Source organism: Condylura cristata, unplaced genomic scaffold, assembly GCF_000260355.1.
Source record: "Condylura cristata isolate star-nosed mole 26May11 unplaced genomic scaffold, ConCri1.0 scaffold00011, whole genome shotgun sequence".
Lineage (NCBI taxonomy): Eukaryota > Metazoa > Chordata > Mammalia > Eulipotyphla > Talpidae > Condylura > Condylura cristata.
Genome location: NW_004567112.1, coordinates 9583155 through 9594674, shown reverse-complemented (window position 1 = coordinate 9594674; position 11520 = coordinate 9583155). Strand labels below are relative to the sequence as shown.

Here is an 11520-nt window from a genome sequence, read left to right as displayed (position 1 = left end):
GGGGGGGGGGCAGGGAAGAAAATGTGTAGGTTGACACATTGGGAGGACAGAATCTTCTCCTTAGCCTTTTGTGAACTGATGCTTCCCCCCCCCCCAATGTAAGTGTATTTTTGCAAACTGAGCTTCAGAGAAATGGACAGAGTCAGTTTCCTTTCCAGTCTGCAGAGCTGAGGATGGCAAAGGATGGGGTGGAGTGGGGGTGCTGCCCAGATGGCAGGTGCTCTATCTGCACTTCAGCGTCACGCCTTTCCCTGACTTGCGACCTTGAACCTAGAGACTTAGAGCAGCATTGCTGAGCCATGGACCAGTCAGTGCTTTGATTTTTCATGTGTTCACATTTTCCTTGTTGCTTTTGGAGGTGGGAAGGGCAAGAGTAGTGATTTCTGTGTCCCTCGTTTTATTCAAGACCATTGAAAAATAATGAAGGTGTTTGGTCACCTCTCTAGTCTGTTTTATTTGTATGACTACCTGCAGTACGTGTATGAGGAAATAAGTCGCCTAATGACCGGTTCGGTTCACTGCAGACAACTTCCTTTTTGATCATTTACTTACAGATAATTTTACAGATCTTGCGATGCCTGTCTCTGCGGCTTGGCCCCTTTTGGAGACCTGGCACCGGGGCAGATCACCCCTATCTGTTGTGTGGTATTTTATGCTATTGTTCTTAATCCTGCTCAGCCATTTTTCCGTGTTTTCTTAGAGATTGTGCTCTCGGCTGCATCTTTGTGCAAATTTGAGTTGTTGTCTTTATTTTTCTTTTCCTTTGGATTCTGTGCTCGTAATAAGTGGCTTTTTCCCTAGAGGACGGCATCTCTGTGGGAGCATTTCTGCCAGTCAGCAGAGAAGAGGGAGGCCTGAATTGCAGGGTTCTGGGGGACTGGTCCTGTAGAAGACTCCAGCATGCAGCCCATTGCTGATTCTGTCACGGGCTGCCGTGCCCACGGCAGGTGTCAGCCTGTCCCCTGCTGAGTTTCAAGCATGTTGAGTTTTAGCTTTTATGGAGAAGTTGGACACTTGCTGCCTGTCCTTGTGTGAGGCAAAGCGGGAGCTTTTCCAAGGAGTCACGAGGTATCCTTCCTTCATGCCTTCTTCTCCTCCTGTGCTCTGTGCCTTAGTGGGTGAGGACTCTTGGGGATGCCCTCTGTTGAAATGTAGAAACCATGAATGAATCGCCCCCAAAATATTTAGACAAAGCAGCCATGAAAACCAGAACTCTAGTCCCGAATGGAACAGCCCTGGAGAAGTTAATGTCTACAAACAGAGCTGCTGGGAATCCTGTTCATAGAGACACTTCAGAAAATAAATAAGAACAGGTTTGCAGGCTTGTATTCCCTTCCAAATATAGAAAGGTATAATTCACGTTCCAGGCAGCTGAGGGAATCTGTAAGAGGGTGAAACCTGTATTTATCTACTCTGGTGATGGGGAAAATTATACTTGCATCCAGAGCGGATTGTAAAATTTCATCATGTTCTTTCTCAGCCTTTTCATATCTTTGTAAAGTAAGCAGAGTATTTTTATCCTGTGATGTTTTCTGGCTATCATGAGTTACTGTAGGTTCTTCAAGATGATCTTTTTATATAAATAATCCTCAGCGCTTGTGGTAGGGTGTTTAGGGCATCTTGACTTTTGCTGAAATGACTTGCGTTGGCCTGAAACTGAAGTCGGAGGTCAGGAAATGATTCTACCTAAGAAGTGAGAAGAATCCTGATAACCAACACTGGTACTACATGTGTCTCTCCCAGAGATTTGTCTTACCGAAAAGCATTTGGGAAATGAAGACAATGAAGAAGCATAACACCTGGAAACAGTCAGGCTGGGTAAAGGCATTGATAGCGCAATGTGACTACCCTGGCATTTGACTTGACGTCAGAGCTCGTCCCAGGGTTGTCTGGGTCTTGCTGGTCTGGCCCTCAGCACAGTGATTTTGTGGCCTGACTCATTTTTGTCAATCTGCAGTTAATTGTGGAACCCATGAGCTTTTGAATTCAGTAGTCAGGTTTATCGGGAGCCTTGCACTTAACAGCAGGTTCCAGAACAAAAATCCACTGTTTCTTCACAGTATTATAATCTTGGTCCTAATGTAAAGTATAAAAAGTTCAGAATGTGGGCCCTCCCTGGTGGCACAACAGGTTAAAGCACAGCACTAAGAAGCTATAGCAGCCACTGCAGCACAAGTTCAAACCCCAGCCAGGGAGCTGACCCACAGGGTGTGGCAGACCTCTCCTGACCCGCCCGCTGCTCCCCTCAGCAGTGGACTTAAGTACATCTGTTGTTCTGCTCCCCACTCTGTGTCTGATGAATCCTCATACCACCACCCTCTCCTCCCCACACCTCTGGCCCGTACCCCAGTTCTGTATGCATAAATAAATCTTAAAAAAAATAAATTCAGAATGTAAAAAGTTCAAGATGAGGATTAGATTTATCAGCAGAGAATTAGCATTGAGAAGGAGGGTGCGGAGAGACGTTTAGAGTGGGAATTTGCCTTTAAACATGCCCTGGCTAACTTTCATCTGCCATCTGTCCGTGCCCCCATTGGTACTTTGAAGAATAGCTGGGATAGTTATTACTGACATACTTTGGAAAGCACAAAACACTATGAACATACTAGCAGCATTGGCTGCTGGAGATTTAGGGGCTCTCTGAAGTAGCTCCTCCACTGTCTGTCTCTCCCATTTGTCAGACTCAGGAGAAGGGCTTGTTTCCATCACCTGGACTGGAGAGAAGCTCGAGGAGCCCACCACCTCGTTGGGGTCTGCGCCAACAACTCGCACCTGTTCTCTGGCATCTACTGCAAAAGGGCAAATCCTCCTGGGACAACAGGAACAGCCACTTTTAGAAAACCTTATCCTGGGGATGATTGTCAGCTGAAGAGGCTCTAATCTGGATCTTTGAAAGCTTCTTAGTACCTTTCTTGTTCCCTCCCTGGCTCTGACCCCCAAGAGTGCCGCTCTGACAAGCTGTGGACCGGGGCCACTTCTCTGCAGTTGGCTAATTAGGACAGTGTCTCTGGAGGCCTTGGGGCTCTCGCTTCTGTCCAACAGCAGTTATTTATCTGCTCAGCTTGGATCCAGTAATTGATTTGCAACCAGACAGTAACTCTGATTGCAAGCTCACCTCCCCCCAATTGTGCCGATGGTGAGTTACAGTTCCACCCAGCTGTGCCAGGGACTCACCAGAGGTTGTGTGGGCAAGAGGCAGAGGATGGCATTGCACGACAAGTGGCATTTGCTAGAAGCATTTGGTCGTGTTGTTAGAGTAATTTAATTTTAGCCCAACTGTCCCAGCTAAGAGACCTTGAAGATCATGGAGCGTTGTTAATCTTACACATAACCCCAAAACATCTCAGCTGTTCTCTAGTCCCAGAATGTTCCAGAGGCCAAGTTTCCCAAGACACATTCTGTTTGATCTCCTGACCGAGAGCTCAGGGGCCCAAAGGCTGTGGCCATGTAGAAACTGGGGTGTGGCAGGACAACGTAAGCTGGCGGGGTCCACCCTGCCCAGGAGTGAGAATGGCTGAACACCCCTCCTTCCATGAGAAGTAGCCTCCTTCCTTCTGGAAGTAGCCATATGGGTTGACACAAGAGTGAAGATAGCAGGTTGAGCCCCAAAGGACCCAGGGCTGACAGACTGCTGTGGAGGCTCCCAGTTTCAGGCGGGGTGAGCGTCTCCAGGTGGGACCCACAGCTGTCCGAGACGCTGATTCCCTGTATCAGGGTGAGGCCCAGGACTCTGGATTCTAGCAGAGGGGCCCCAGGACAAGCCTGGCTCTGTCCCCTCTAGCTTTGTGCTGTTGGATGAGCTGATTAATCTTCCTCTGTACAGTGGGATGAATGTCTCATCCAGTTGTCCTAGAGGTCACATGAGATAATATATAGAAAGCCGTCACTGATCAGAATGTGGTGTGCTTATTACAAGTCTGTTCTTCTTGTTGTGGGCATATAGAAGGGAAACACTTTAAAAGGCTGGAGAGAGGGTTAAAATCATAGGGGATATCAGAAATGATAAGCGCAAGGGCCCTCCCTGGTGGCACAGTGGGTTAAAGCACAGCACTGCAGGCTAGCTGTGGCCGATTCAGTGCGAGTTCAATCCCTGGCCCTGGAGGTGATCCACCTGGTGTGGCAGACCTCTCTTGACCCGCCCGCTGCTCCCCTCAGCAGTGTACTTCGTTGATCTGCCTGTTCTCTACCCTACTCTGTCTCTGGTGAATCCTCTCACCGCCCCTGCACCTCTGGCCTATACCCCAGCTCTGTATGCATAAATAAATAATTTTTTTTTAAATGTAAAACTTAAAAAAAAAAAGCACACATTGGATGAATCCAGAAATCTTCAAAATAGGCCAGATCTTGAAATCTACTTATAGCAAGTGATTTAACAATTAAACAGTCATTTTTTTTTAAGATTTATTTATTTATGCATACAGAACTGGTGTACAGGCCAGAGGTGCAGGGGCGGTGAGAGGCTTCACCAGAGACAGAGTGGGGAGCAGATCAATGAAGTACACTGCTGAGGGGAGCAGCGGGCGGGTCAGGAGAGGTCTGTCACGCCATGTGGTCCCCTCCGGGGCAGGCCGGGATCGAACTCATGCGGAAGCGGCTTTAGTTTCTCAGTGTTGTGCTTTAACCCGCTGCGCCACCAGGGAGGGCCCCTAAACAGTCATTTTTATTTTAGCCTTCTTAAGGTGAGGCTGTACTTCATCTCTGCAGCAAGGTGGCTGTAAGAATTGGCCAAACGGAAGGAGTGGCCCAGGCTCAGCTCACAGTAGCCCCAAGGGAGAAAGACCAGGGCAAGAGGGAGATTATTCCCCGGGGAAGGGGCTTCAAAGTTACATGGCTGTTAGGAGAGACTCTCACCCTTTCCACCCTCATTCTTGTAGGAAATGTGTTTACTCCTCTTCTCTCTGTCTCTCTCTCTGTCTCTCTCTCTCTCTCTCTCTCTCTCTCACACACACACACACACACACACACACACACACACACACACACACGCGCTCTGCTTTCTCCTCTGCAGTCATTTCCTCCTTTTATTTGTCTGCCTCACGTGACATCTTTAAGCTGGTCATTAGGGTTTTTGCTTCCCCACAGTTAAACCACAGATGGAGTTTTCCCAGGCCAGCACCTCTGAGGAAGGTGAATTCAATGGGATTGAATTAATAATCACTCTCTGATACACATCTGTGACCTCAGAAGACCTGGGTGTAACAAAAAGCTATTTTGGTAGAAGGAAAAATTAATATTGACTGACTCAAATCCAGAAAGAGGAAGCAAATATTTAGTTCATTTTGAAAAATAAGAGCTCTATTTAGGGGCAGGACAGGTAAGGGAAATCGTACTTAGCAGAGATAAGAATCACATCGCATATTCAAAGTTAAGCTACTTTTTATATCCATGACAAGCATTTTCTTCCAAGTGTGTATATATTTACTTCCCTGTGGTGCTCCATTTTTTTTTAACTAGTAAGTTTCCAAATTCTAACTTAATGGAAGCAGTATCCTTTTCTTTTTCATTCACTTTATATTGGAGCCTGTTTTTCTTATAAAAAAAAATCAATTGCCAGTTTTGTTTTGCTTATCATTGAGGATGGGCTAATAGCTGCCTAAAAATAATCTGACTATCGCTGTGTAGTCAGACTTAAAATAAGCCCATATAGCAGAAGACAGGAGGAGAATTTTGTACCTTAAAAGACTTGAAGGCATAAGCCAGTGGCCTCCGCCTGCCAGCTTTAATGCTTCTCTTACTAGGGCCTTTGTGTAGCCTTGAATTAGCTAGAGACTGTCCAGCGCCCATGAGAAAAGGCGAGTGAGATTCCAGGCACCAACAAACGTTAGTTGTTACTATAACCTGTTAAATAGGTACAATTGGGCCTCCCTGGTGGCGCAGCTGGTTGGAGCACAGCACTGTGAAGCTAGCCACAGCTGCTTCAGTGCAAGTTTGATCCCTGGCCCCTGAGGTGACTCACACGGCGCGGCAGACCTCTCCTGTCTCTCCGCAGCTCCCCTTCACAGTGTACTTCAGTCACTCTGCCTGTTCTGCTCCCCACTCTGTCTCTGGTGCAGCCTCTCACCACTCCTGCACTGCTGGCCTGTACTCCAGTTCTGTATGCATAGATAAACAACTCTTTAAAAAACAAACAAACAAGCAGGTATAATTGTTCCTCTTCCACCTACCCCAGAGGCTTCTGTTGAGGACCAGGGATTGTATCTGTCAAAGACTGCATCTGTCAAAAACTGCAAAGATATTTTCCTGTGCGCAGGGTCACTTCAGCAAGGATGTGGACAAGGTGGCAATGAGGAAATACAACTTAGTCCTCTTGATGCCATGTCCTTGAGCAATGCAGACACTCACTTTTCTGACCTTTGTCTTCACTTAGCTTTGAGGGGGCCATGGGATTGGGGAGACTCCATGGAAGAAGGTACCTGCTACTGCCCAGTCATCCATCTCCAAGCCTGGCCTGCATGTCCATCAGTGAATGCCCCCACCATCTATGATCGTGGGTCCTAGAAATAGCCTATGAGTAGCCTGTACTATTACTTTGTGACCAGTGCAGAGGCTTCAGGGCAGGAAGCTGAAGCCAGGAAGGACAGTGACCCCGGCCCAGCCCACAGGGGTGATGGGCGCAGACCTCTACCCCAAGTTCTCTTTTGAGCTGCCCCTGTCAGAGAAGAAGTGTGAAGAAAAATCCTTCTGGAAACAAAGGTGGGAGTTGTTTAGAGAAGGTAGAAGAACAGATTCAGGATGTTTGTCTTTTAAAAGTAAGATGATATCAGGGAAGAAGCCTGGCCTTATAAACACGGGGAATCACGTCATCGCAAAGTTGAAAACTAGCAATCAGGAAAATGAAATTTCAATCTGTAGAGCTGATCTGTACTCTGGACCAAGGTAGGAGGGGAAGGGGGATGGCCACATCCTTTCAGAGATTGAGAGACTTCGGCAGATAAGACAGTGAAAACTCTAAAGAGTTAGATGCGCTTGGATATAAGTTTGTTGGGTAACAAGCTTAGTTTCCACTTCACTTTTCCACTTTCCACTTTCACTTACTTCTACCTTTGGATAAGCACCCTGGGAGGATGCTAGAGTAATAATTCTAGTGAATTCTCAAGAGCAGAGGTCTCAGAACCCCTACAAGGAGGCTGTTCCAGATGCTGGTCCTACTAGCTGAGTAACATTGACAACTTTCTGCCTCTGTGGACCTCATTTCTTTATCCACAAAGTGATATCATAAGATCTGATTTATTCAATCATATAACAACTTTTTTAAAGCCTTGTTTGCACTACTAGAACCTTTCAAAGATAATTAATAGATGTGGCAAGAGTGGGCATAACAGATGTGGCAGGAGTGGACATAATTTCTCCTGTTCTTGGGGAGAAGCATTTTCACCATTAATACGAGCAGTGGGTTTTTCAGATTGTGATTCTAGCTTATTTAGTATTTTGATTATAACTGGGTTTTGGGTTTTGCCATGTGCTTTTTTGTGTCAATTGAATTGGTCATATGTTTTTTGAATTGGTTTATGTTTTTGTCCTTTATGCTATTAGTAAGCTGCATTACATTAGTTGATTTGGGGATGTTAAACCAACCTTGTACTCCTGAGCTCAGTCCTGCTTGGTCATAGTATTTAGTACTATTTATAGATAGTAGTATTCTGTTACGATTTTTGCATCTAAGCTGACTATAGATTTGAGGCAAATAGCAAGGGAGTGGGAGAGCAAGAGGTCAAAGCAGAGAGGGAAGAACACAGGGAAGTATGGTGATGGATCAGGGGTGCTGTGGTGGTGGGAAAAATACAGGGACTACACCTGAAGAGAAAACAATGATGTAAGAAAATATAAATAATAAAAAAAGCATTTTCGCATCTGCTTTCACAAGGTATTTTGATGTGTAGTTTGTAACAAATATTTGTTAAGCAACTTATGTGCCAGATGTTCTAGATATTGGGGATTGAGTGATATTTTTAGAACAGATAAAAAGTCTCTGTGCTCATGCAGCTTACATTCAGGTGGACGATTAGCAAATTTGCTTCCCACTCATATTTGGTATTTTTTCCCTCTGCCTCCCAGGGATGCCTCCCTCAATACCTCAATGCACCAGACTTTTGGTAAACTGGATGGTCAATGCCTAGCAATTGGAAGGGTCCAATTTTCTGTTTTAGATCATCCTTACTTTCTTTCCCTTTTAATGTATATGTTAATTGAATTATAGCATCCATATAGAAAACAGAACCTACTTGAGTTTTCACAAACTGCATTACTCATGTACTGTTCTCATATCAAGAAAAGAAATACCACCGCCATCTGAGAATGTCCTCACATGCCTGCCAGTCCCTCGCCTCCCACCATAGGGGCCACCATCCTGACTTAATAGCATTCACTGAACTTCATAAAAATGCACTGTACAATAGGGCTTCCCATATGGGTTCTTTCACCCAGCAACCTGTGAGTGGAGTCACTGACATGGGTTAGTGCTGTCAAGGTGTGTTCATTCACATTGTTCAGCATTGCACTGCATGAATGTTCACTAATTTAGCCACCCTACTGCAAATAGACACTCAGATTATTTCCTGTTGGGGACTGTCATTAAACGACAATGCTGTCCACATGGGGGGATCTTTTGGTAAACGGCATTGCTTTTTTTTGGGGGGGGGGGCAAGTGGAGTTGCTCTGTCCAGTTTGAGAGATGGCCGGTATTCCACTCAGGATGCTCCAGTATTGCATGATGACTCCGGGAGATGACTGTGACCACCAGCCCGGAGTGCCCTGTGGTGGAGTATGCTGGGATTGCAACATGACTTTGATCTGTGTTTCTCTAGCATTTCATGAAATTGCACAAGCGAGAACATCCCTTTTAAATATAACAACTAAGCATCCACCCTCAGTCTTTTTTTCAAACATATTGCCACTTTCCTGGCTCCCCTTGAGCACAATTAGTAAAATCAGGAGACCAGTGCTGTCCTGACATCTTCTAAGCCCCTTCCTGGTTTTATATTTCCCCAGTAAGAAAAAGAAGAATCCCTGTAGGACCTTCGTCGATAATGGCCAGGACCAAGAGACTTCACATCGGTACAGCATGAACTTTGAGAAGGTGGGCAAGTGCATCATCATAAACAACAAGAACTTCGACAGAAGAACAGGTAGGTGTGTCGCCTGCTCCCTGCCAGTTTCTCCTACTTCACTGGAGAAGTGCTGTGGCCCACTGCTGTGGCCCTCCTGCAGGTGGTTATCCCGAGAAAGGCATGCTGGGACTCGGCAATGTTCATACTGAGGCCACCATGTACATTAGCTGCTGTGGAACAGGGACCAGAAGCCAAGACTCCAGCGTTGCTGGATGCCTTGATGGCGCTGCAAGGGACCACGCTGAGGCTTCCCCTTGGGGGCAGACTGAGTGACCTTCTCCTTTGAGTTTGATTGTCTCACCGTTCAAGCAGGAGCCTCTGGCCTGCTGACACCAGCTCCAGCAGGTAGCAAGTACTGCTCATGTTGACTTCTCCTGTGATTCACACAGAAATGGACACCCGAATAGGAACAGACAGAGACGCTGAGGCCCTTCTGAGGTGCTTCCGGAACCTGGGTTTTGAGGTTACTGTCCATAATGATTGCTCCTGTACTGAAATACAGAAGATGCTGAAAGAAGGTGAGTCGCCTCCTCCCCCACCCATACGTCTCCCTGCTCCTGAGAGGGATGGGGCCAGGTGGGTCCCAGGAGGACACCTCTGAGGGTCCCAGGATTTCAGTGTGGAAAGCGTAGCTCTTCCTAAAAAGATGAAGGTAGATTACTTGACAGCAAAGGAAATAGATTCTGTAGATACAGAACCTCCTCAGTTTCAAGACTCACAAAGAAAGAAATCTCTCTGTTCAGAACTGGTTGGGTCAACTCCCCCTAGTGGAAGGTGGAGAAATAGTCATCCCCACAGCCTTCGGGCCCACCTCCTATTTTTGATGGAACACGTTCACAAAACCATTTCACTAGATCTTGAACCCAAGCCCTGCAGGATATCATCATGCCGGTTTTATAAACACGGGAACAGATTTTTTTGAGAGGATGAGGAGCATACTGGAGGCACAGTTAGCATGGGCCAGACTGAAGCTCAAGCCTGGGCCTCTTGTGTCCAGAACAATTATATTTTCTCTCACACCACACAACATAGTGGACACACACAACCTCGTGGACACCATCTCGTGTATTCTGTCTCTTAGGGTGAGCATTTGAAAGTAATATCCTACTGACTCATCAGACAGGACCCACAGTCAAGTCACAGCTGCTCTTTGACAGACTATTATCTTTTCTCATTATTTTAAAAACCAGGCAGGCATTTTTGCCCTTTTTTCTCTTCTATTTTTCAGTAAATCCATGGCAGGTACTAATATCCTCATGATGTGGACAAAGGATTAGGCAAGTAAGCCCTTTCCTCAGGGGTGGATAAATTGAGATTCACATCCTGGGAAACTTGACCCAGAGAGAATCCTTTTGTGCTGTAGGCTGGAATCAGGTTACAGAAAAGTAAAGTTCCAAGAATCCAAACAACTTTCCTAGAGTCCCACAGCTGAAGCCCCAGGGGCAGGCTTTCCGAGATCAGTATGTTAGGGGCATTAGAGTTCCTGCACTTTCTGTTGCTCTTAGAATCCACCCTGGCTGAGCAACATGTGCCTCGAAGCATGCACAGATTTGAGTAAACATAATCACACATAGTTTTTACATTTTCTTTACGAAAATGTTGATTGTCTCCCCCACCACCACTTACCCCTTGACCTTTTCTCCCACCCCATCTTTCTCAGCATCAAAAACCTTTCACTTCGGTTAGCAGTCACCTCATTCATCCATTCTCTCGTCTTTTCCAAATTTCTTCAGCCAAGAATCTTAAGACCTTCTGTGCCCTGATGGGCCACCTGGTGAAGCAGACTGGGAATCGGGGTCCAGTTTTGGGGTCCCCTCCAAGCTCTGACACCAGCCACTCGGGCAGGCCAGCCCAGTGTGGGTCCTGCCCCTCCTGTGTCTTGGGGTGGGGTGAGGAGCAGCGGAACGCGGTCCAGTGGGCAGCTTTGACAGGTGCAGTGGGCCGAAGCCTCTCAGCTGGAGTCAGTGTTCTGAGAGTCATTCTGCCTGAGTCTGAGCACGTCACCAGCACTGAATTCTCATTTGTCCTGTAGCAGTAGTCCAGTGGCTATTTCTCATAATTGGCCACATACTAGCTTTCAGACCTGTCTTAATTTGTCCAATGTGAACATAAACTTAAGCGGTAAAAAAATTGCAGTCTGTTGTTAGAACCAACCCAGAATCCCTGTACAGGTAACTGCAGAGGTGCCACGCTAACTGGAAGGGGAAGCCATACCTGGCTGAACTGGCTCCAAGACTCCTGGGTGTCCTTTGGGCAAGGTTAAGGGACTCTCTGAGATTCCATTTTTATATCAGTGATATAAAGACAAATGAAGCATTCTTTAGGGGGCTCTTGCAAGGATTAAATAAGAGAACTCATGCAACGTGTCCAGATTGCTATCTGCACGTAGTAGGCGCTCACAGACGTCTGTGTC

The 11520-nt window shown here is 46.4% G+C and overlaps 1 protein-coding gene across 1 annotated transcript in view; it reads left to right on the top strand.

The window, feature by feature from the left end:
- CASP7 (caspase 7, apoptosis-related cysteine peptidase) overlaps positions 1-11520 on the top strand; it is a 28306-nt gene that overhangs the window by 12197 nt on the left and 4589 nt on the right. Inside the window, exons 3-4 of the mRNA XM_004680993.2 lie at positions 8989-9125; positions 9497-9625. Of these exons, the coding sequence (XP_004681050.1) occupies positions 8989-9125; positions 9497-9625 (266 nt within the window). The remainder of the gene's footprint in view (positions 1-8988; positions 9126-9496; positions 9626-11520) is intronic.